This window comes from Peromyscus californicus, unplaced genomic scaffold (assembly GCF_007827085.1).
Source record: "Peromyscus californicus insignis strain IS unplaced genomic scaffold, ASM782708v3 Scaffold_15__1_contigs__length_86483966, whole genome shotgun sequence".
Lineage (NCBI taxonomy): Eukaryota > Metazoa > Chordata > Mammalia > Rodentia > Cricetidae > Peromyscus > Peromyscus californicus.
In genome coordinates this window covers 70,774,103-70,799,706 of record NW_026294447.1, presented here as the reverse complement: position 1 = coordinate 70,799,706, position 25,604 = coordinate 70,774,103, and the positions used below count along the sequence as shown (strand labels likewise).

The 25,604-nt window shown below is 51.4% G+C and overlaps 1 protein-coding gene across 2 annotated transcripts; it reads left to right on the top strand.

Annotated features, from left to right (window-relative positions):
- Vsx2 (visual system homeobox 2) lies at nucleotides 1–25,604 on the top strand. 2 transcript variants are annotated; one of them, XM_052738234.1, is made up of 5 exons: nucleotides 1–420; nucleotides 1,688–1,772; nucleotides 6,404–6,527; nucleotides 22,454–22,634; nucleotides 23,385–25,604. In XM_052738234.1, the coding sequence occupies exons 1-5, from the start codon at nucleotides 51–53 to the stop codon at nucleotides 23,708–23,710; spliced, it is 1,086 nt and encodes a 361-aa protein (XP_052594194.1). In that variant the 5' UTR covers nucleotides 1–50; the 3' UTR covers nucleotides 23,711–25,604. The 2 variants fall into 2 exon arrangements, with proteins under 2 accessions (XP_052594194.1, XP_052594193.1); XM_052738233.1 differs by having other exon boundaries at nucleotides 23,328–25,604.

Here is a 25,604-nt window from a genome sequence, read left to right as displayed (position 1 = left end):
GTTGGGGGAGCAAAAGACCCGCGGCCTCAGCCCCTCCAAAGAACCGGGAGATGACGGGGAAAACGGGGGAAGCGCTGAGCAAGCCCAAATCCGAGACAGTGGCCAAGAGTACCTCGGGGGGCGCCCCGGCCAGGTGCACAGGGTTCGGCATCCAGGAGATCCTAGGCTTGAACAAGGAGCCTCCCAGCTCCCACCCGCGGGCTGCCCTCGACGGCCTGGCCCCCGGGCACTTGCTGGCTGCGCGCTCGGTGCTCAGCCCCGCAGGAGTGGGCGGCATGGGGCTGCTGGGGCCCGGGGGGCTTCCCGGCTTCTACGCGCAGCCCACCTTTCTGGAAGTGCTGTCCGATCCGCAGAGCGTCCACTTGCAGCCACTAGGCAGAGCGTCGGGGCCGCTGGACACCAGCCAGACGGCCAGCTCGGGTAGGTGAGGGAGGGCAAGGCTGCTCGCCTGCCACACTGCTTGGGAAAGCCGCAGCCCTGCCTGCGCCCGTCGGCTCTCGCCAGCCGGCCGCGACCTCCCCCGGGAGGAAAAGTTCGCACAGGCCAATGGATCTCAGCCCAGGCCTAGAGTCAGAGGGCCCCCGGCCAGCGACCCGGACTCAGAGGGTTTTCAGATTCAGCTTTTCCAAGCCCTGCTCAGTTCTTGTGAACTAGTGTCTGGCCCTGCACGATCCCATCTCTGGGTTGGGGGGTCCTACTGGATGCTAGGCTCCGGGTGGCTGAGTCCTTGTCGCATCATCCCCTATGGAGCTAGCTGGAGGGCCCCAGCTCGGCTGCTCCACGGTGCCCTGGCCTTGGGCAGGACCTGCGCTCCTGAAGCCTTATGCTGCTGGCGGGACAGGAAAGAGAAGCTAGCCCTGGCTCTTGCCCCCGTGTTGCAAAGTTGTCCCCCACTTTCCTCCCCTCTTCTCCGTTCCAAACCTCTGTATTGCTTAGCTGAGGTTCGATTTCCTTCCCCCGCTAAGAACTGGGAAAATAAAGCCACATCGGCGGCCAAAGGGCATCCATCAGATCCAACCTGAGCGCATCCTGTACTGGATCCTGATTTTTCTCTGGATCAGGGACCCTGGATGAGTTCCCTCTCGCCCTTTCAGGGCCACTTTCCTGGCGGTGAGTTCTAGCTCACCACTGGCTCTCAGTAATTCCCTAGGTTTTTCGTGCCATTGTTTAGTATGTATTAAGTGTAGAAGGAGAACGAAAAGTGGTTCGTCGCAGGCTCTCTGAACTCGAACAGAAAAACATTTTGTGGGTGCCACGAAGGAGGCAGCGAACCCGCAGTCTCCAGACCTTTCCAGAGCCCCAGCTCCCCTCCAACAAGCCTCCATTCCTTGGGTCAACTTTTCGACCTGGGACTTGCACTTGACAGGGCAGAGCTAAGAGTACCAACCCGGGTCCCTGAATCCTCAGTGCCTACCTCATCCTCCCACGTCCCTGCCTGCCAGCGCGCCTGGGCCTTGGTCTTTATTGCAACGAAATTTGTTCAAAATCTCTGGTTTCAGAAGCAGACCAGGGGAGGGTCAGCCTGGGCTAAGGGATGGAGACGGTCGCCCAGGCCCCGGAGGGCTTGCTAGAGACCACAGGCCCGCGCGGCTCGCTCAGGCTGCAGAAGGTGGGGTCCTCACCTTTTTTTGCAGCTCAGCGGAGCGCACTCCCCATTCCTCCTCCTGCCTCTCCGCCCGCTTTTCAGATTCCGAAGATGTTTCCTCCAGTGACCGAAAAATGTCCAAATCGGCTTTAAACCAGACCAAGAAACGCAAGAAGCGGCGACACAGGTAAGGGCCGCACAGTTCTTTCCTGCTCCCATCCCCAGCTTCCTTTTCCCCGGCCGGGTCACTCAGATTTTGTTCTCTGCGGATCGCAGATGTGAGGGCCCGGGCTGCACCAAAGACACCTGCGTGGTTTGCTGGAGCCTGCCCCGGGGCAGCCCTGGCACCCGCTGAGGGTGACTGAGTGTCAGCCCGGGCGGCCGCACCTTTTCTGCTTTCTCCTTGCGCTGGAGAAAGGAAAGACCAGCTGAGGCCAGATCTGAGCTGGAGAGGCGTCGGCGGCCCCAGATTCCGGCACTGACCGGGTCTGAGAGCGACAGACCCGGTGGAGAGCAGATAGACTCCCACCTCCCGCTGGAGCCGGGTCCGTGCAAGCTCGGCCCTGGGCGCCCGGTTCCTCTTACACTGGCCTTGTCTCGTCAACTCTCCAGTTTTCTATTGCGATCGTTCCCCTTCAAACTCCAGTGACTGCTGCACGGATGGACCTTTGCTTTCGGCCTCTGCTCGTTTGTGCTATTGAGCGGGTCGCTACCCTCCCGTGAGCCTCAGTTTCCTAGTCTGGAAGATGGGGAAGAAAGCGAACGATCTGGTTCCACCTGCGGAGACCGGAGTGGGGTGGACTGCATTGGTGTACATTCTAAGGAGAGGTGGTCAGCTCATGGGGATCCATGCATTCTTCTGGCCTCCTGGGGCACCACGTGCACGTACTAATAAGCAGACACATACGCATATTTTTAGTGTGAAACAAAATGTCTTTAAACAAACGTTGTGAGTCCAAAGTTAAAAATTCAATGGGTCTATCCTAAGAAGTATGCTCCCTCCACCACCACCACCACCCCACCCCGGGAGGGGAGGGGTGTCCGACTCTTATTCATTTCAGCGTCAACACTAATTCGTTCCTGGTGGAAATCCTCAGGCGATTTTTTTAAGCTAGGGCAAGCCAGAGAGACAAAAAAACTGAGTTTCTGGGAGTGCGGTTCCCAGGTCTCTGTCCCTGCACTCCCTAGCAGGCCGGTTCCTTCACTTTTCTCTCTGTCCTAACCCAAGTGAGGAGGCCCCAGGGACAGTTAGCTCCCCGCTGCCGCTCTCTCTGGCCAGTGGTCCCACCGCATCCCCTCTTCTCCCCCGAATTTGGTCTCTGTCTCTGCATCCTCTCCCCTGCCGCCCCCCTCCGTGCTTCTCTGCGTCTTGAATTTCCCTAGCCTCCCCCACCCCCCAAAGGTCATCACTGACTCTCTTTCCTGACCTCGGAACAGGTTTTGGCTTAAGGGAAAGTGAACTTCAGCTTGGGTCTCAGGGGGAACCTCCTTTCATTCTCCGCGGGCAGCTGGGGGCGTTAGTTCAATTCGTTTTATTCTTTTCTTAAATTTGTATTTGTTACTACTATGTGTGCATGTAATGGGGGGTGTGTGGGTGAGGGTGAGGGGACTCATTTACGCCGTGGAAATGTACCTGGTGGTCGGTCTGAGGACAACTCGGTGGAGTTGATTCTCTCCACCTTTTTGTGGGTTCCGGGGAATCTACTCATGTCTCCAAGGTTGTGCTGCAAGTGCCTTTCCTTTAATGTTTAGACATTTTACCAGCCCAGTTTATTTTAAAAGGAAAAAAAATTATTAGTCCAGTCACTGGTCTTTTTAAAAAATCATCCAACAAATATTAATTAAAACGTTACCTATGGGATCTTCCGTGCTGGGATAAGGTCAACATGGGGGGGGGGGGGGGCTCTGCTCTTATCCTAGGGTTGGAGAGCCCTGGAAAGAGCATTCCCCAAACTCTGGCCGTACTGGACAGTGCTGAGAAGGCATAAGGACATCTCACTTTGCTGTCCACATAGAAACAGGCAAGGTGGCCCCAGCTCTAAGTCCGTATTTAAAGTCCCTCGTTCCATCCTTTCTGATAGAGAAACATTTGGGGTTTGGGTGGGTTGGGAGCCAGGCAGAACAGTTCACCAACATCAGAGAACTAGCTGCCCTGGGTGTCTGTCTTTTTCTGGCGCATGAAGGTAGCAAGCAGATCATCGGAAAGAAGAATGGCTATAGATTTCGGGCGGGGGGGGGGGGCATAGAAAAACAAAGCATATTCCCTGAGCTTCAGTCTTTGAGGATTTTGAGGAAGAGAGCCCCTGGCGCCCTGTGACGAGAGATGCGCTTCAGGAAACAAACCAGTTTCAGCAGAACTTGGGGGGGAAGGGGAGTAGGCCAGGGATGCAGCGCAGTGGTGACCCAGCTCCGGGATTTTGTTCTTGGGAAAACTGCAGATCCTCTTGCAAGAGATCCTGTGCTCTACCTCAGTCAGGAGCCGAGTTTGCAGTCTCTGGGTTGGGGAAGAGACCCTCCTGAAGAGTATGTGGTTATCAATGGGGAGACCAGCTCTGAGGCAGGAATGAGAGAAGCTTGAGGGATTTAAGGTTTGCATCTTTCTGTCTGTCTGTCTTTCCTTCTTTCTTACTTTCTTAGCTTTTAGTTTGTTTTTGTTTTCTTGCAATATAGTCCTGACTGGCCTGAACTATGTTGATCAAGCTGGCCTTGAACTCACTGTTCCTCCCGCCCAGTCCTCCAATGGCAGGAACACAGAGCAGTCCCTACTACAACCGAATTTTGTTTCGAGTGGGACTCTTCCAAGTACAGAAAAGCCCTTAAAAACTCTAAATGATCCACAGTAAGCTCCCTCCTGCACTTTGGCCAGGCTACACCAGTTGTGTTCCTCAGTTTCCCTGGTTTTAAGAGGGACCTGCATATTTTGATTGCTTATTTTGATAATCTGCTCAAGAGACCTCCAGCAAGTCAATAGAGAGAAACAGAGAGCTGCAGATCTTCAAAATCCTGAAGCATTAACTTTTTTTCTTTCTTTCTTTTTTCTTTCTTTGCTTGTTTTGTTGTGAGACAGGATCTCACTGTGTAGTTCTGGCTAGCCTGATGTACTCTGGACTGGCCTCTAACTAACAGAAATCTGCCCGTGTCTGCCTCTGTACTAGGATTAAAAGCATCACTACCACACCCAGCCAATGTATTAACATTCCATGCACATAAGAATTCCACATATTGCCACCAAGAGACTAGACAAAATAATTTAAAAACAAACTAGTCATTTTTTATAAAGAACACACCCCCCCCTCTCTCACACCCTGTATAATACCCCTGGATATACTGAAGTCCATATTAGCTCAAGAAATGGGGCTTATATGTGCATTTTTTCTATGCACTGGGGAGGGGAGGGCACAGTAGGGAAACACTCTGCAAATAAACCCTGTGCTGGCCCCAGGGTCCAAATCTCAGAGGATCAAGAAGGGACATGCCCCTTTGTACAAGTTCTGTTTGTAGAAACTGGACCTGTGGTCTACGAGGGGGTAAGATAAAGGACGGGTAAATGCAACGAATATAGAATCTGTGGAGAGAGTTTGCAGCTGTCGGTGGGTGGTTCCTAGTTACTCTAAAAGGAGGGTTATGAACGCCTTAATATCGGAGGCTTGTTATTTGCCCATTTTCCTGGGGTGAGAGAATGTAGCTTTTGTCAGCTTTTTGTTGTTGGTTTTTTTGTTTGTTTGTTTGGTTGGTTGGTTGGTTTAGTTTGGTCTGGGTTTTTTGTTTTTTGTTTTTTTTTTGAGACAAGGTCTCTCTACACAGGCTGTCCTGAAACTCACTATGTAGACCAGGCTGGCCTTGAACTCACAGAGACCCGCCTGCCTCTGTCTCCCAAGTGCTGGGATTAAAGGTTCATCATCTCTTAAAATGGGTCAGTGGGAACCATTCTGGAGGTAGGAGAGGGGATGGTACATCCCCGCACTTACCTGTGAGCAATTGACCCTGTGTGGTGGGTCTGGGTAGTAGCAGTGCTGTGCACAGGTGGAGAGGGGAGTGGGTGGGGGTGGGGAGGGAGGAGGGAGAGGTCAGAGGTGTGTGAGACGCCATTCTCACTGGACAAACTATCCAAGTGAAGCTGCTTTTAGCCTTTAAAGAGAATCTTTACATTTGTCTGGTGGGGAGGAGCTCAGGATGCAGGTCCAGTGGACCAAGACTTTATTCATCTGACGGGGACCTTCTCTTTGGCTTGTGGGGGAGGAAGAATGACTTTCAATATTCAATATTCTAGAATTTTCTTCTTCTTCTTTCTTTGTATTTTTTGTTTGTTTCTTTGTTTGTTTGTTTTTCGAGACAGAGTTTGTCTGTGTAACTTTGCACCTGTCCTGGAACTCGCTCTGTAGACCAGGCTGGCCTCGAACTCACGGAGATCCGCCTGGCTCTGCCTCCCAGGTGCTGGGATTAAAGGCGAGCGCCACCGCTGCCACCACCACCTTAGAATTTTCTTCTTAACGCACTTTTCCCCAGAGTATTTTCAGAAAGATTCTGAATGAAATGTCGCCTAAGCTAAAATAATGGGTGCCCATGACCAGGATGATGTGGGACCTCTGCCCTGGATAGAGAAGAGGCTAGAGGGTCAGTGTGTGTGTGTGTGTGTGTGTGTGTGTGTGTGTGTGTGTGTGAGAGAGAGAGAGAGAGAGAGAGGAGAGAGAGAAGAGAGAGAGAGAGAAGAGAGGAGTTGATTGTGACCAAGGCACAGGAGAGAGAGATCCTGCCTTCTCCAAGGCAGGCAGGCTCTTTCAGTACCAGGGTTCTGAGTTCTGATCTTGCTCCCCTCAGGACAATCTTTACTTCCTACCAGCTAGAGGAGCTGGAGAAGGCATTCAATGAAGCCCACTACCCAGATGTCTATGCCCGGGAGATGCTGGCCATGAAAACGGAGCTGCCAGAAGACAGGATACAGGTAACAGTGGCTAGTCCCCTCCAGCCATCTGGAGACGCCTGGAGACGTCTATATCCCCAGGGGCAGGTGCCCATCCTCTTGCGTCTATGCCCTTCCCTGGGGGAAGGACCATTTGCCAATGACCCTGTCCTCAGTAAAAACCATTTAGTCAAGTCTATTAAGCGGACAGGTATTTGCTGAATACCTACCAAGTAAGTGATAGGTGGACAAGAGGCTTGGTAGATAAGTCTTGCCTGCTCTTCTAAAGTGTAGGCTTCCTGTGCTGGGGATATAGTTCAGTGATGGCGTGCTTTGCCTAGTTTGAGAGAGGTCTTGGGTTTTATTCCCAGTAAAAAACCGAATCAAAACCCCAAACCCAAACGAACAAAATGCAGATGGTAGGCTTCCTGAGAGTACATTGTAGAGACTGTAAGGAGGCCTTATAATGAGAGAGAGAGAGTTGGTAGGGGTAGGGGCGTCCCGAGCAAGCCTATTATAGCACATGGCTCTTTTTTTTTTTTTTGGTTTTTCGAGACAGGGTTTCTCTGTGTAGCTTTGCACCTTTCCTGGAGCTTGCCCTGTAGACCAGGCTGGCCTCGAACTCACAGAGATCGGCCTGGCTCTGCCTCCCGAGTGCTGGGATTAAAGGCGTGAACCACCACCACCCAGCAGCACAAGGCTCTTTTAAGACCAGAGGTAGGACCAGGTGGCTGAGAGAGGAAGCTGGCTTTTGCCTCTAACCCTAGCCGGCTTCTCCGCCTCTCCCTTCCCCTTCACCTCCTATTCCTCACCACTGCATCCAGCTGCAGCTCTGTGCTCCCCTCATGACGGGGGCAGCTGTTCCCACCTGCAGCTCCTGTTCAGTGCTTCTTCCTGGACTGGCCCAGAACCCCAGAACGTGACTGGGTACACATACCCTCTAGTGGGACTCACCAAGCCCCTCCTCCTCCTGGGTGGTTGTGTGGCATAACCAGCCACTTTTCTAGATTGGTGTGCCCAGCCCAGAAACCCCAGGATATAGGAACATCTTGAGGCCAGAGAATTGAGTGGGATGGGTGGAGTATCTCCAGAACTGATTCCAGGTACATCTTAGCCCTAAATGAAAGCTGCTCCAGGCAGGCCCAGAGGGTGGATTCCTGCTGCTACAGAACTGGTGGGGAGGGGGTTAGGGGTAGGAGGTGTGGGGATGGGGACGTGGATGTTGGGGGGGTGTGGAGATCAGGTACTGACTTCCTGATGCTGTTGCCTGCCCAGCATCTTGCCTCTCTGTCTCCACTAGAGGTTGTTTCTGTCAGCAAGTGCTTGATGGAGGGAGCAACCCAGGTGTGCTAGAGAAGGAAGCAAGGGCTATGGGTTGTTCTGACTAGAGAACCAGAGAATGAATGTGAGGCCAGGCCGGGCAGTGGTGGCCTTTAATCCCAGCACTCGGGAGGCGGAGCCAGGCAGATCTCTGTGAGTTCGAGGGCCAGTGTGGTCTACAGAGCTAGTTTCAGGACAGTTAGGGCTACACAGAGAAACCCTGTCTCAAAACACCAAAAAAGAAAAAAAAAATGGGCCAGGAGCTGTTTTTCCAAAAGAGATTTCCTTTCACTAGAAATCAATTCAGAATTTCAGCTCCAGGCTTTAGACATTGACACGAACAATAAGCTCAATTATCCATAAGCAGCTTATGCTTATCTGTGGAGACCTGGGGATGTTTATTCTCACCCAGTTGAGTTCTAGTGGGGGTGATCTGGGTGGGTGTTGCCTCTGAACTGTTTGTGTGTGCACACACGTGCATGGGGTGGCGGTGTGTACTCTGTAAACCGAGGCCTGGTGTGGCTAGTCCTCTCCTTCCGGCCTTCATTAGCATCAAGCTGGCCATTCCAAGCGGCTTGGAGGCCATTGTTGACAGGCCCAGGTTTGTTCATTAGTGAGAAGGAGCTGCTGTCTCTCTGGTGTGCTGTCTAATCTCTGTTGGGCTGTGGTGTGGTGGGCAGGGCTGTGGGAAGCCGGAACCTCCCCTGTAACTGCCCTGTAAATGCTCCCAACAGGCCCAGGCTAGCTCATTAAGTCACCTGGAGGTTGTCTATTGGGAGGGGTTCAAAGTCACCATAGCCAGCACAAGGAGGGGTGGGGAGTAGAGAGCATACACTGTTTGTGACGGCTGACTATGTATGGGTGGATAGAGGAGAGATGAGACCAGAGTCTTGCCAATCTTCTGGGCACCACATAGCTAAGTGCTGCCCCCTACAGGAGTTTATGAGTGATTAAGTGGTCTTGCCCCCAGCATAACCAAGTGGTTTAGGAAAGGTCTTGATGTGTATTGGTAACAAATCCAGGTATTTCAGAGAAGTTTTCATGTGCCAAAGGTGTGTACAGGCAAAGCAAGGTGAGGCAGGGGCTGGTGACACTGATTCCAGAGCCAGACTCCTGGGTTCACAGCCAGGCATCTCCTCCCAGAGTCTCCTTGTACGTGTGAGATTAGAGTGCACATACCCCACCCCTTGTGCAGATCCAACAGGCTGAATGTGAACAGAGTTCAGAGCAGTGAGGGACATGTGTCCCTGCTCACTCAGAGTCAGCTCTGCTCTCATTAACTCTTGGTGACAAGTGGCAGGGCAGAGACCAATGGCTTCCTTTAGAACTGGGAAATGAAAGTTGACAGCTTCCTGTGCTCCATAGCTAGCAACTGGAGGGGCGTAAGGCTGGAACGTAGGTCTTAAAATGCACCCTCTGCCTTGGGCTTCTTGGGTTTGAAGAAGCTAAACTCAAATCTGGAAGAACGAAAGTGATTTGAGTTCAGAAGTGGGGTCTGGGCATGCTGATAGGTGGAACCAAAGTATCTGAAGATGGATTGCGAGCACTTGAGTACAGCCTGCTACAACATTGGGTCAGCAGTAGGCTGTGTGTGGTGTGTGTATGTGTGTGTGTGTGTGGAGAGAGAGAGAGAGAGAGAGAGAGAGAGAGAGAGAGAGAGGAGAGAGAGAGGAGAGAGAGATGGGGAGTCCTTAGAATCAGGAGTTTACAGGTCAAATGGGAACAACGATTGGTTTTGGTTTTGGTTTTGGTTTTGGTGATGGTGGTGGCATGGAGTAGAACCCACATCCTCCTGCATACTCGCCCAGCACCCTACCCCCTGAGCTACCGGAACAGGAGCAGCGCTGTCAGGATCACCGGCTGTCGCCAGGCTCTAGGCTGCCATTGATGGGGACGGGGGGAGTGCGGGCTAAGTAGAGTTTAACAGCCCTAAGTAGGCAGTTGGGAAGCTGAGCCCCTGCTCATCCAAGCCAAGTCAACTCACGGTGTAGCTGAGGCTTCCCGCCCAGTCTGATGACAACCCGCAGCACACACGGGACACTAGGCACACCTACTTCCTTCTTTGTTTCGCTGTCAGCAAAGTCACAGGCTGAGCCTCATATGACTCATTCATAAAAATAGTAATAACATTTCCCCAAATTCCTACCTTGCTGAAGGTGTTGTGATCTGGGGCCTTTACTGAATACTCACCACTTGCCCTCGGCGGTCAGCTGCATGGTATGTCTTACAGCATTTCACCCTTCAGCACCAGATGAGTCTGGTGTTAATTTTCATACCCCATTTTCTGGATGAGAGAAACTGAGGGGCTTGAAAGGTAAAGTTGATAAGAGGCTAGGATTCAGAGCCCAGTTTCACTGCTATCCCATGAGATGAAATGACACTATCTGTACAAACTGTAATTAGGGTAAATGGCAGTGATAGTGAGCCAGGCCTCAATGGGCAGCTCTGGGCTAGGTGTAGTGATGTGGGGCACACTGGGGATAGAAAAGGTTCTAAGTGACCACAACAGACTTGGCCACACGGTTCTCTTTATGTATCAAAATTTAGAATATATATTCTGGAAGCCTCTTCAAGATGTCAGTCTTGGGGAAGAGGAAATGGATTTCCAGACTGATTTTATTTTCTCTGAGGTCACAGGTTACTAGAACTATAAGAGGGGGCTATATACATGGTTTTGGGGTCTTTGTTTTCGGTTTTGGTGCTAGGGATGGAACCTAGGGCCATGCCCGTGTTTGGCAAGCGTATTACCATTGAGCTTCACAGATCCCTGGCCCTGTGGGGCTTTTTCAGATTTGTCTTTAATTTTTCTTACATGTTTAGCTGTGTGCACAGTGTCTGCAGAGGCCAAAAGAGGGCCTTGGATCCCCTGGAACTGGAGTAACAGGCAGTTCTGAGCCACCACGTGGGTGCTGGGAACTGAACCTGGGTCCTCTGCAAGAGCAGCCAGTCCTGTTGGCCACTGAGCCAACTCTTCAGGCCCCTTTGGCCCTCTTTTAAAATACATACTTTTTCTTCTTTAAAATCTAATTTTTATTTTCAATTTGTGTGTGTGTTTGAGTGTGCTTGTGGTATAGATGCATGTGGGGGTGTGGTGCATGCACTTAGGCGTGTTCCCAGAGACCAGAGGGGAAGGTTAGGTGGCCCATCCTACCACCCACTCCATGTCTTATTTCCTCCAGACAGGGTCTTTCCCTGAATTTGGAGCTAAACTAGCAACCAACCAGCCTCAGCAATCCTCCTGCCTCAGCCTCCCAATTGCTAGGATTATAGGCAAGTGCAGTACCAGTTCTGGCTTTATTCTCTTAATTGATTACTCTGTTACTGTTCTTAACAAAAGATACCTTGTTATATGAGAAAAGCAAATATGTAAAGTGGATGGATACAGTCTCACACTGCTCTTACTGTGTGGGAAAGGTGAGTATGGATTACCTGGCTAGCATTATTCCACTTTGGCATTATTATTATTATTATTATTATTATTATTATTATTAGACCTGGTCTTGCTATGTAGCCCAAGCTGGCCTGGAACGTGAAATCCTCTCCCCTCCCCTCCTCAGTACTGGGGATGTTAGGGATGTATCACCGCACCCACCTAACACTTCTAACATTCCCTTGACTGGAGACCACTTTAGAACAGGCATGGTTGAAGCTAAGCACGGTGGCCCATCTGTGATCCCAGCCAGGAAGAGCTGGAGTTTCATCACAGCCTGGATTCCATTGTCAAGGCCAGCCTTGGAAACACAGTGAGACTGTTCACCCCATCCTCAAAGTTCTATTCCAGAAGTTCAAGGTAGCTGTCCTGATGGGAAAGGGTTTGTAGGATTCTGGCTTGGAATGCTTATTAGTACTTGTTTTATGTATACAAGTATTTTGCCTGCATGTAGGTCTGTGCGCCCATGTGTGCCTGGTGCCCCCGGAGGTCATAGAGGGCATTGGATCCCCTGGAACTGGAGTGACAGATGGTTATGAGCCACCATGTGGATGCTGGGAACTGAACCCAGGTCTTCTACAAGAACAACCAATGCTCTTAACTGTGGAGTCATGTCTCCATTTCCTTGTTTATTTATTTATTTATTTTTTACAGTGCTGGGAATTGAACCCAGGGCCTTGTGCATTCACAGACAACTTTTTAGAATACCCTTGTGGCATCCCTATGCCCATCAATCCAGACTGAATTGGTCTGGAGTAGAGCCTTGGTGTCTGTGTTTCAAATCTCTCCAGGGGGTTGCTTCTGTACGCAGCTGGTGTGAGAACACCAAGTCTTGGGCGTAGGATAGGACTGTAAGTGGGTTAAAGGACGTGGAAGGTAGTGTGGAGTGTGGGTTGACAGAGGTGGGGTGGGGAAGGAAAGAACGTGTCATGGTAGACAGAAAGACGCTGCTTTCAGAGTTCTAGAAATGTGGGCCGAGCTGCCCCCTAGTGGGCATCAAAGGCCATGACAAGCTTGATCTTTGAGCCTTACGCTGGATGGCATGGAAGAAGTCTGCTGAAATATGGTGTCAGAAGTTTACGTGCGCTGAGCAGGCTGAGGTAGAAAAACCGCTGTAAGGCAGGATGACTACCATGAGTTAGAACCCATCCATGGCTACATTCTACATCTCAAAAAGCCCCCCAAAATCAAGGTGTAGTGCCACACAACTAAATTCCAGGGCTCAGAAGAGAGGCAGGTGGATCTCTGGGAGTTCCAGGCCGGCTTGGTCTACATAGGAAGTTTCAGATCAGCCACAGCTATATACTGAGACTCTGTTTCAAAGAAGAAAAAAAGCCAGGCATTGTGGCACACGCCTTTAATCCCAGCAAATCTCTGAGTTCGAGGCCAACCTGGTCTACAGAGTGAGTTCCAGAACAGCAGGGGCTACCCAAAGAAACCCTGTCTCAAAACAAATTAACCCCTAAACACACACACACACACACACACACACACACACACACACACACACACACACACACACACACACACACAATGCTACGTGGCCGTGGAATGTTAGATCATGCTAGCAACAATCCCAAATTCATCAGCTTTGAATCAGAGAAGAGGCTGGGTAAATGTGACGGATAAAGCCAGACATAAAGGCCCGTAACAAGCCTGGAAGGCAGACAACTGGGCGTGGTGGTCATGACTACAAGCTAGGCACTTGGGAGGCTGAGGCCAGAAGACAGGGTTTAAAGCCTTGGGTTGGAAATGCTGCTCAGTTGGCCGAGTGATTGCCTAATCTGCACAGGCCTGGGTTCAATTCCCAGCATCACATAAACCAGGCCTGGGGGTTTGTGACTGTAATCCTAGCACTGGGCAGGTAGAGGCAGGATGGTCAGAAGTTCAAGGTCATCCTCAGCTACATCGTGAGTTTGAGGCCATCCAGGGATGACATGAGACCTGGTCTCAATCGGCAACAGTGAAAATAAGCCAGGAGCCTGGAGAGATGGCCCAGCAGTTAAGAGCACTGGCTGCTCTTTCAGGGGACCCAGGTTCAGTTCCCAGCACCCACATGGTGGCTCATAACTGCCGGTTACTTTAGTTTCAGGGAATCCAGTCTCCTCTTCTGGCATCTTATGACCTCGAGGGACATACCACATACATATATGCAGGCACTCACAGGTACACATAAAAAACAAAACAAAGCCGGGCGGTGGTGGCGCACGCCTTTAATCCCAGCACTCGGGAGGCAGAGCCAGGCGGATCTCTGTGAGTTCGAGGCCAGCCTGGACTACCAAGTGAGTTCCAGGAAAGGCGCAAAGCTACACAGAGAAACCCTGTCTCGAAAAAACCAAAAAAAAAAAACAAAACAAAACAAAACAAAAAAACAACTTAAAAAACAAAACAGGGCCAGGCCATTGAGGCACATGCCTTTAATCCCAGCACTCGTGAGGCAGAGGCAGGCAGATTTCTGTGAGTTCGAGGCCAGTCTGGTCTACAAAGAGAGTTCCAGGACAGCCAGGACTGTGACACTGAGAAATCTTGTCTTGAAAACAAAACAAAAAACAAAAATAAAGCAGGATTGTTTGAAGCCAGCCTGGACTACATAGTAAGAACTTGTCTCAAAAAAAAAAAAGCAAAACTTGCAGGCTGTGGTAGCTCATGCCTGTAATGGCAGCATTTGGTGCATAGAGACAGAAGGATCAGGAGTTCGAAGTTACCCCCAGCTTCCTGGGGAGTTCAAGGCCAACCTGAGTTACCAGAGTGAAATCTAAAACAAACCAAACAAAAGGCAAAGTCTGGGTAACAAGGTGACAAATATTGGAACAGCGTCTATCCTGCAAAATGTCACCTTTAGAGGGGTGAGCCTGGGAGGAACCCTGAGCATGCTGTCCTGTGGGGATACTGGGGTGGGGGCTGCAGATGGGACCTATGTGAGGAGTTAGGAGAGAGAGGAGTCCTGGGGCGCAGCTACAGCTACTGGTACTGGTCACCTACGAAGTGGGAGAAAGACTTGGTAGAGCTGCCTGGTTGGCCTGTTTGCTGTGTGCCCTGAAGCAGCAGAGCAGCCCTTCGGTGAGGAGGCCGTCCTTGGGCTGTTCACCTGGGAGACACAGGTGCCCTCTGCCGGCTGGAGAGACAACTGCACCAGCTGCTGACAGCTGGAGGCTACCTGAATGCTGGCTGGGCTTCCTGAGACTGCCGGGCACCCTCCTCTAAGGGGATGTGTACCTGGACACCCAGGCTCCTTCCCAAAGCCCCAAAGCCTCCCAGCTAGCCTTTGCTGAGGACCCCAAACTTGGTGGCTATTTGTGTCACTTTGAGACCTTTGTCAGGCTCTCTGTAAGACCGGCCTCTGCTCCTCCCTGGGACCAGATTTCCATGATAGAGGGACTATCTTTTTTTTTTTTTTTTTTTAGGAAGTAGAATCAGGAAACTCCAGGAATTCTTGGGGGATTCTCAGAACCAAGAGTCAAATAGAAGGGGCTGCTGTGAACTCTGCAGGGTGGGAAGCAGGAGGAGGACCCCTTTCTGTGACCCTAAAGCTGGCGCCGGAAAGAGGCTTCCTCACATAGCACTGTGGTCCACAGACTCTATCAAGTGTCAGGCTGGTTCCTTACTACATGCCAGGCATTCCCCACATGCTATTTTATTTAACGTTCCCTGACAATCTTGCCAGTGGGTGGTAACAGGGCATTTGAGAAGCAGGAAGCTCTCGGAGGTGAGTGGATGTGCATTGGTCACGGCGGCAGCCGCAGACAGAGCAGCAATCTCCAATGTAGACACATTGTGATGTAGACACATCTGAAGCAGCTCTGGGCAGGATAGGCTTTGTAGGACCACTACCATTTGAGCCTAGACTATAGAGTTTCAGCACGATCTGCTTGGATCTTCAGACGTTACAGGGAAATTAGAGGCTGTCTGTATTCAAACATGGAAGCCCAGCCTGGAGATGGCTCAGCAGCTAAGAGCATTCGCTTCTGCAGGAAGGCCTGGGTTCAGTTCCAACACCCACATCAGACGGCTCTCAACCCCTGTAACTCCAGGTCCAGGGAATCCGATGCCTTCCGGTCTCTATGGGCACCTACATGCATATGGTGCACATGCAGACAAGCAGGCGTGTGTGCACGCGCGCGCACACACACACACACACACGCATTAAAGAAGAAAGGAAAGCCTTAGGGTTGGCATGCGGCTTGATGATGAAGCATGTGTAAGGCGCAGGTTCCATCCCGATGTGGGGCAGGGAGATTATTGCCTGGAAGTTAGTTAGCTTGCCCCTCTCTGCCTTCGATTGCACTCACTGTCTTGGGTAAGTCCAGCTATGTGTAGAGTTCAGAGGGACAGGTGACGACGCCATTGATTAACCTGCCCTTTAGGCAGACTCCCATTGATTTTCTGTGTCTCCTCTGAAGTAATAATAGCCAGCAATTATCGAGCACCATCTGTATGACACCATCTGATTTTAGGCACTTTCACTTATTTTATTTAATCTTCGAATGAGCCTGAAATGTAGGCACAAGGGTCCTTCATTATCCAAGGGGGTTTAGTTCTAGCCTTTCTCCTCAGGAATGCTTAAGTCCCCAATATAAACTGACAGAGCTGGTGATGTCTAGTCCGTGTTAGTCGCTGGCTTCTATTATTACCATGGCAAAAAAAGAAAGCGTAGAATTTGTACATAATGTAGGTACATCCTCATGTCTGCTTTCAATCATCTGTTAATTATAATATCTACTTGATGTAAATTCTGTGTAAATAGTTGTTGCACTATGTTGTTTTGGGAAAAACAGCACACACACAAAAAGTACCAGGGGGGGCCTAGGGAGATGGCCCAGTGGATAAAGTATCTGCTGTGGGAATAAATGTGAGTTCTGATCCCCAGGACCCATGTAAAAAGCCTGGTGTGGAGCGTGCCCCTGCAATCCCAGTTTTGAGAGGTGGAGACAGGATTGCATAGAGTTCATTGGCCAGCCAGTTTGCCAATCATTGAGCTCCAGGTTCAGTGACAGACCCTATCTCAAAAAAAACAAGGTAGAGTGCAATCAAGGAAGGCAGCCAACACCAACCTCTTGACATCCCACGTGTCCATACATGAGTGCTTGCACATGCACACAGTTCACAGAGCACACACACACACACACACACACACCTGTACATGTTTGTCCATGGTTGTTGAGCCCACTGACGTGGACACAGAAGGCCGATTGCAGTTTTTCTTTGGCGAACCTGAGATCACACGGCACTACTCAGTTCTGACTGGTTTTGGCTGAGATCAAGGGCAGTGATTTTTAAAAGATTTTAAATTAATGTATGTGGGTGGGTGTTCTGCCTCCATGCACGTCTGTGCACCACATGTGGTCCTGGTATCCACAGAGGCCAGAAGAGAGTTCTGGATCTCCTGAAGTTATAGACAGTTGTGAGCCACCATGTGGGTGCTGGGACTAGAACCCGGGTCCCCTGGAAGAGCTTTTAACCTCTGAGCCATGTCTCCAGCCCCAAGTGTAGTGACTTTTAAGCTCTGCAGACATGCTGCTTGCTTCCATCAAGACAAGAGACGGATAGCTATGAAAATGTCTCACTAATCCCTTATCCACTTCCCTCCAAGGCAGTTTTCATTTTGATGCCAAATGCCCTAAAACAAAATCGTTTTGGCTGTCCAGGTTTCCTCCGTAAATTGGAACCACATCTGGTCTTCGCAGAGAGCCAGGCACTCCAGGAACTCATAATTGAGGGTCCAGGTTCGAGCTACCAGCTGGCAGCATGCTCCCCTGGGAGAGAGCGTCATGGGCAAAAGCTGGTCTCCACACTAGTGATTCATTTGCCAGAGGAGAACCAGGAAAGGGGGTTCTGTTTATGAGCCCAGAAGGGACCTGCAAGCCTGTACCCCTTCTTTAGTTCCAAAATGTTCTTCCTACCTGACAGCCCTGCCCCACCTCCAGCACTTCCTGGACCAGCTAGGGGATACACCTGCCATGGAGGACAGCCAGGAGTGTTCTGTTTTCTGCTCGTTCCACAATGCCTTCTCCAGAATCCCTCAATCCAAACTGTGCTGAAAATGGAAAGGTCTTTAATGATTTTAGCATCAAAACTCATTTAGTGGCAAAAGCAGACCAGACCTTGTGCAGTTTACACGTCTCAGTGTGGGTGAGTCTGGCTGCAGAAACTGAGGCTGGTGGATACGATTATGTGGTGCTCAGGGGGCAGAGTGGCATTAACATGTGCTATATGTATCCTTCCTTCCTTCTCGAGTTTTCAAACAAGGTCTTATTTGACCCAGGCTGGTCTTATACTTCCTATGTAGCCCAGCCTGGCCTTGAACTTCTCATCTGTCTGCCTCTACCTTCCAAGTTCTGGGATTACAGGTCTGTGCGTTCATGACCGGCTACATATACTTTCTTCAAAGATTTGTTTTTATTTCTGTGTGTGCCAGTGCCTGGGTAGGCTGCAAAAGAGCACTGGTTACCTCTGTAGCTAGAATTACAGGAGGTTGTGAGCCATCTAACATGGGTACCGAGAACTGAACTCAGGTCCTCTGAAGGTGCACATGCTCTTTTAACTACTACTAGCCACCTCTCCAGTCCAGGCTACATATTGTTTCTAAAGTCCCAGATATTCTCTGGCTGCAGGGATTCTGTTTAAGGAATTATGACCTCAATGACTTTCAAAGCTCCTGCTAGACTGGCCGTCTCCTGGCCTGGGGGCATATGGCTTGTTTCCATTCATATTTTGGTGGGTGGAATCTGTCACCATCTATTATACACTCTTGTCTGAGGGGTCGAGGAAACTGGAAGTCACTTACGATTGTATACAGGTTAATCCTTTTAGATTTTGCCTCTGTCGGGAGAAGGAAGCCTGGAACAGATGAGTACTTTGTAGACGGGGACCAAGCACGTGGAACAAGAGGAGCCCCAGACAAACGTCATACCCAGATAGGGCAGACAGTGGGCAGACACCCTGGAAAACAGGCAGGCAGCCTTGGGGAGGACCTAAACACAGAGTGAGGCCAAGGCAGGACAAGCAGGCCATCTTCATGGCTCCTAACTCTGATGCACAGAGGCCAGCCGTCTAGCGGCCAACACCTTTTTTAAAAAAGATTTTATTATGTAGACAGAGTTACGCCTGCGTGTACAGCTGCACACCAGAAGAGGGCGCCAGATCTCACTGTGGACAGTTGTGAGCCACCGTGTGGTTGCTGGGAATTGAACTCAGGGCCTCTGGAAGAGCAGCCAATGTTCTTAACCCCCAGTCCCTAGTGGCCATCATTTTATATGAACTCTTTCCCTGTGAGCTACCCAAAGGGTTGGAGTACCAGGAGGAGGTCTTGTATCTTTGCTCCCCAGATCTAAACAGGAACTACAGATTCCAATAGGCGGTATGTGGCAAAAAGTGTGTTTCTCTGGCTGGTGCTGCCATCCAGGAAGAGTCCAGCAATGGCGCTCTAAAGCTTTTGGTCACTGCGAGGGCGGGGGAGAATCACAGCTTCTGAGGCAGGCAGTGATGTTCTCATTTTGATTTTATCTCTATTTATTTATTTTTGAGAGAGGCTCACTGTGTAGCCATGGCTGGTCTAGAACTCACTCTGTAGACTAGAATGGCCTCAAACTCACCGAGATCCACCTGCCTCTTTCTCCCCAGTGCTGGGATTAAAGGTGTGTACCACCGCATCCGGCCCTTTCCTATTTTTAGAGGCTCCTGATTATTTGCAAAGGAAGAGGTGCCCAAACATGGCTATATGGGTTAACTTAAGGTGGTGTGAAAGGTGAGGTCTTTCCCAGGGAGGAAGAGAGCATCCCTGTGCCTCACCTAACTGGATGGGTAGTACCAGGAGCGCCCCCTGCTGGCCGTGGCTGGCCCTATACCGGGCTATGCGGCTAGGGGACGATCCGCGCTCTCTGCGCCATCTGGCGGCGATGGCGGGAAACGCCAGAGAGCGCGGCCCCGCGGAGCCCCGCGTCCGAGCCTTGGCTCCCAGCTGCCCAGGCAGCAAAGGGTTAAGCTGTCAGCGGCGCGAAGTTAAACAGGTGTCAAAGGCGCCCCATATATCTGCAGATTGAAATCAAATTCTTTGCCGTATAAAAAGATAAATTACCCAGGCGCTGCCGCGCGTCCCACTCATCACGCCAGCGCCAGACGGCAAGCAATTTTTTTTTTTAATGTGCTAACGACCTAATCAAGCAATCAAGTCGGAGAAGATTGCAGAGTGACCGGGGCAGCCATCTGCCGGCGAGCCCCGCATTCATTTCCGCGCCCCCGCACCGGGCGGGGGCCGGGGAGGGAGGTGCCGAGGGGAAGAGGGGGGAAAAAATCCTAAACAAATTAACACCCAATTTTCCCCGTCTAATTAGTTAAATGAGAAGTGTTTGGGGTCCCCCGGGGAGGGGGAGCAGCTCGCGGTGAGGCGATCACTGCCTCCCCAGCATTAATTAGTGCGGGTCAATGCCGTGGCTCCCGGGAGAGAAGCCGCTTTAATTTCCCGTGATATTTCAGTGCCTGAGGCCCATCGATTCAAACTGAAATTAACTTATTTTTCAATCAGCCCAGGGCTGCCCCTGGGGGTGACTCTTCTTTTGCCGCCTCCTGAATAGAGCAGGAGCAATTTTTCATCAAAAGCTGATACCTTGGCCGCCCAGGGCGGGGGAGGGGTCCGCAGGGAAGGGCGGGGGCGCCAGAGGCGAGTGGATGGAAAGCACCCGCGGGAAGCTAGCTGGTTTTCTGTCCCCAGTTTCTTACCCTGCGGTCAAATTGGGACCAGAGGTGCCTGGGGCCTTCCAGGACCACCGGTTTCCCAGAGAGCATCCAAGGGTAGGGAAACTCTGGGTTCTGTCAGCAGCAGGTCTCAGGAGGGCTGCTTGGGGGAGATGGAGACATCTTGGTCCCTTGAATGTGTGGATTTCCTCCTGGAAGCTGCAGTGGGATTGGGGATGTAGTTCAGCGATAGAGTGCTTGCCTAGCATGGGCAAGCCCTGGGTTCCATACCCAGCCCTGCAGATGATGAATGATGATGATGATGATGATGATGATGATGATGATGATGGTGATGGTGATGATGCTGCAGACACCCCCAGTGTTATTCATATTCAGCCCATACCAATCAACTCTGGGGCCAATTATTCCATCTCTAGGATGACACCTACCAATCCCTCTGCTGGGTCCCTACTCTTCCCTGCCCTAATGCTCTAGAGAACGTCAAGTTCCTTACCTGACCCGGGAATGTCACCCACCTTTCCAAAATTCCATTCAAAGTTAGGCCTGAAATCAAAGTGATGGGCAGCAAAGTATGTGGGAGAGGTCAGGAAGATATGGCAGATGAGTGTTGAGTCGGCCAGACCGCAGACATGTGTGCGGTGGAGCCTCCAAATGTATCCACTCTTCTGGGCTCCACAGACTCACACTCTTGTACTCTCCCCAGATGGTGGCAGATAACAGGGCTAGGGAATTTGCTCTTAAAAAAAAAGAAAATCTGCCAGAACTGTTATTCAGAGAAACCCTGTCCAAAAAAAAAAAAAGAGAAAAAAAATCTTAATTCATTTAATGTGTATGGGTGTTTTGCCTGTGTGTACTTCCATGTACTTCTTGTGTGCCTGGTACCTGCAAAGGCCAGAATAGGGTGTCAGACCCCTAGAACTGGAGTTACAGAAGGCTGTGAACTCATGTGGGTGCTGGGAATCAAACCTGCGTCCTCTGGAAGAAAAGCCAGTGTTCCTGGAATTTGTCTTTTTGCAAACCAGAGTGTCTGTTACAGGCATGGCCTGTGGGTTGGACAGCTATGAATGTTACCCAACACAAAATTGTAAACTTAATTAAAATATGATAAGGTTTAGGCTGTAGACAAATTTCTAAACAATCTTATTGAATAAGAAACACAGAGCCAAATACAGAGGAAATAGCCAAAGAGGTCAGAGCAAGAGCCAGGACTCCCTTTAGCTTACCACTCACTGCCGTCACTTCCCCTGAGAGAGACCTTCTTCCTGTCTAACCTGTGTTTTTATTGCTTTCCTGTTCTGCCTTCTCATTGGCTCTAAGCCCAATCACATGACTTCCTTGTCACTGCCTGTCTATACAGACCTCCTGGTCTCTATGGTTGGTACTGGGATTCAAGACTCAAGGGTCACCACGCTTGGCTGTGTCCTTGAACACACAGAGACTCTGCCTGCCATGTGATCGGATTAAGGGCGTGGGCTACCACCACCTGACTTCTATTCCTGGCTTACTAATGACGTCTGATCTCCAGGCAAACTTTATTTATTAACATACAAATAAAATCACATCTCAGCACAATTAAAATATCACATTAGGCTTTTCAGGGGAGGGGCTCATTGAGACAGAGTTTCTCTGTGTAACCTTGGCTGTAGAACTCATTCTGTAGATCAGGCTGGCCTTGAACTCACAGAGATCCACCTCCCTGTGCCTCTTGAGTACTAGGATTAAAGGCACACATCACGCCGGGCGGTGGTGGCGCACGCCTTTAATCCCAGCACTCGGGAGGCAGAGCCAGGCGGATCTCTGTGAGTTCGAGGCCAGCCTGGGCTACCAAGTGAGTCCCAGGAAAGGCGCAAAGCTACACAGAGAAACCCTGTCTCGAAAAACCAAAAAAAAAAAAAAAAAAAAAAAAAAAAAAAAAAAAAAAAAGGCACACATCACCACCGCCTGGGTTGGCTTTTATATTTTTATTTAAATTTGATTGTGTGGTACTCAAGCCAGAACTTCATAGATGAGACCAAATCCTGCTGCGATGTCAGGAGACAAGACACATCTGTACACTGCAGGTGTGAGCATCCCCAAGATCCTTCACATTTGCGTGGACATCGTAGCTGCAAACGCAGGACCATTACTGGTGCTGCCCACCTGCAGGGCCTTGTCTGGAAGTGTTCCAAGCTGATCTCCCCAGAACGGCTTTGATTTAAAACAACAAATGGCACTCGGGAGGCAGAGCCAGGTGGATCTCTGTGAGTTCGAGGCCAGCCTGGGCTACAGAGTGAGTTCCAGGAAAGGTGCAAAGCTACACAGAGAAACCCTGTCTCGGAAAACCAAAAAATAAAAAATAAAAAAAAAGGACCCATTTTGCCCATGGTCATCTCATGTCTTAATGTCACCCTGCCTGAGTCGGAGATACCTCGGGGACTCCGTGGGATAAGGGGAGCTGGGTTAAGAACCCCCTGAGGCAGACAGGGGTCAGGGCCTTGGGCCTGGAGTTCCTCAGAGCACAGCTCTGACCATGTCTCTGCACTGCCAGGTGTGGTTCCAGAACCGCAGAGCCAAGTGGAGGAAGAGAGAGAAGTGTTGGGGCCGGAGCAGTGTCATGGCTGAGTACGGGCTCTACGGGGCCATGGTGCGGCACTCCATCCCCCTGCCGGAGTCCATCCTCAAGTCCGCCAAGGATGGCATCATGGACTCCTGTGCCCCATGGCTGCTGGGTAAGAGCCCGCGCCCTCCTTGGGGCCCTGCCCCTGTGGTGAGGAGAGCGGGCTCCCTGGGGGAGGGACCTGAACACCGGGTAGGGAGACCTAGGGCACAGTGGACCAATGGGAGAGGGGTCTTCCAGGCAGCCGATCCCATCTTTCTGGGGCCATCCTTTGCACCTGTGTCCCGGGTGTCCAGACTCCCATTCTGGAGTCACTGGCTTCTTTTGTCCCATGAGGATGTGGCCTTTCCCTAGAGCCTGTACTTTCTCCCTGACTGAAAATGGGCTTACAGTGAATGAAATGTCTCCCTTCGTGGGTTAAGGGGACTCCTATGTCCCTTGGGCCACCTCTCTAGTTCTGCCCAAGAACTTCTTCGCCCCAGACCTCCCATATGCCATCTCTCAACTACCATCTAGGCATCAGCTTGTCTTGGGGTCCTAAAACCTGGAATCCTATGACAAAGGGGTAGGGGAGATGCCTTGAAGGGACAGGACAGGTTGGGGGTGTCCTCAAGCCTGAGGGTCTGGTGGAGAGAACTCTGCTGAAGGCCTGGTCCCCAGCTGGTGGCCTGAAGTTCTACCTGCCCCCACCAGGCCCCCTCCCACCCCAGACCTTGGTCCAGGTGTGGGACTTGACTGTGGTTTGTGAAGAACGGCTTTCTGCTCCTCCTTAATTCTGGCCTCTCTCTATCTTTGCCGTTTTCAGTTCAAGATGGCTTTCCCAGACGCTTTTCTAAACCCGAATACCAACAATTCTTTTTAGGGATGCACAAAAAGTCGCTGGAGGCAGCAGCTGAGTCGGGAAGGAAGCCTGAGGTGGACCGGCAGACGCTGCCCAAGCTCGACAAGATGGAGCAGGAGGAACGGGCCCCGGATGCCCAGGCAGCCATCTCCCAGGAGGAACTGAGGGAGAACAGCATTGCGGCCCTCCGAGCCAAAGCTCAGGAGCACAGCACCAAGGTCCTGGGGACTGTATCAGGGCCTGACGGCCTGGCCAGGAACGCTGAGAAGCCAGAAGAGGAGGAAGCCATGGACGAAGACAGGCCAGCAGGGAAGCTCAGCCCACCACAGCTGGAGGACATGGCTTAGGAGGCCGCGGCTTAGGTGGAGAGGAGCTGGCTCTGGAACGCCGAGACTCTGCTCCTCTCAGGGCCTGTGGTGCAGGGAATCCTCTCCGAGGCCAGGCCAGGCCTGGCTTCTGTCTCTCTTCCCTGCACCACAGGCCCTTGATTACCCCATCAACTCCAGACACGGGCCGGTTCTGGCCACAGCTTTGGACCATGCTGAGACATCGTGGACCCACTCCTGACTCTATCCTCCTCTTGCTCATCCTAACAGCCTGCCTCTGGAGCCTTCTCGCCACCCCAACATCAAGGTCCTGCTGCCACTCCATCCCTTGGTGACTCTTGGTTGTCCAAGCCTACCCCTCACTCCCTGTTCCCTCGAGTTTTCCTTTGCAGCTCACTCCCCTCGTGGACTCCACCAGCCCAGGCCTGAAGCCTGTTGCTGCAAGCCCAGGGCCTGACACAGCTGTGACCTGGACCCGCACACCAGCTCTGGTGTCCTGAGTCCCCCAGGACTCAGCAGGTCCGCTCCCTCTCCATCTGTTCCTTCTCGCAGGCCTGGACCTCGGGTTCTGCTGCGTGAATATGTTGCTCTGCTGGTCCATGTGTAACCTCTGCATCGTCTGCCCTACCCACTGATGGCCAGATTCCAGACTAAACAGGGCAAGTCTCAGACTGGGTCCCCACCCCCACCCCACCCTCATGCCATGCTGTGGAGCATCCTCAGGCCCTTTCTCACACCCAGCCTGCCCTATAGGTTCCTCCTTTGCAGAGGTGGGCAACACCACAGGTATCAGTGTACAGGCCCTACACCCTGAGGGAGGGGCACATCTCACCAACGCTGTGGCTCACTGTTCTGCTGTGGAGCTCAAACCCTTACCCAGAGCTTACTCTGAAGCGTTCTGACTCTTCTGCCTATGACGTCAACCTACTGTTTAAGGCTTCCTTCGGCTAGAGCGTCCTACAGACCAGTGGTTCTCAACCTTCCTAGTGCTATGCCCCTTCAATACAGTTCCTTGTGTGGTGGTTACCCCACCTACCAACCACAAAGTGATTTCGTTGCCACTTCCTAATTGTCATTTTGCTACGGTCATGAAATCGTAATGTAAATATCTGATATGCGACATCGGGGTGGGGTTGTGACCCACAGGTTGAGAACTTGTTGTAGCCTGCCGGTTCACATGTGCCCTGCTTTGGAGGAACACGGCGAGGCTTGAAAGCCACAGACCCGGCTTCACCTTGGCCTAGGCAGTCCTAAAAGGCCAAACCTAAAGCGGGCCTGGGCTCTGCATCTGCATCAAGGATGTGTGATAAGGAAGGTAGAGGGGAAAACTCAAAGTAAGGCAAGGCAGGTGGCCAGTGAAAACCTACACCCAGCTGCAGGCACTCAAGCTTCACGCCAGCTGTGTGCCCAGGAGCGTGGCCACAGGTGAGGAGCCATGGTGGACTGGGGGACTTCTGCCTGCAGAGGAGGAGAGCTGTCCACACCGATGGCCTCTCTGCAGACGTCCCTCTCCCGTCTTCATATTGGTCACGGGGCACACCGCCTTACGGAGTCCTCTGCTCCTGGGTTCCCAGGCCAACCACAAGACCCCCTTCACCCTGTGAAGTTAGGCACCCCAGCCACCTTTGCTGGGGCTGCTTCACGAGAAAGGCCCGGGACACTGAGTGGCGGTTTTAAATCTGTTTTGATGGTTGGTTTCTTCATAGAACGTTCCCGCTCCCAAGTTCTTGTCTTCTTCCGGGTTGAGATGCTAGACTCCAGCCTATGTAAATGATGTACATAGCGTGGGAAGGGAAGAAACCGGATCCTGAGGTGTTTGAAACACTGAACTGTCATAACTTTTAGGTATTAAAAGCATAATTTCTGTGCTGTTTTCTGTAAAGACAAGAGCAAGAATAAAATTCATGCAGAGTGC

What these genes read in the sequence shown, in the direction of transcription:
- Vsx2 (XM_052738233.1), top strand. Translation starts at nt 51, where the DNA reads ATGACGGGGAAAACGGGGGAAGCGCTGAGCAAGCCCAAATCCGAGACA. An exon ending in CAGCCAGACGGCCAGCTCGG is followed by an intron (nt 421 to 1,687) that starts GTAGGTGAGGGA and finishes CCCGCTTTTCAG; the next exon opens with ATTCCGAAGATGTTTCCTCC. An exon ending in TGCCAGAAGACAGGATACAG is followed by an intron (nt 6,528 to 22,453) that starts GTAACAGTGGCT and finishes CTGCACTGCCAG; the next exon opens with GTGTGGTTCCAGAACCGCAG.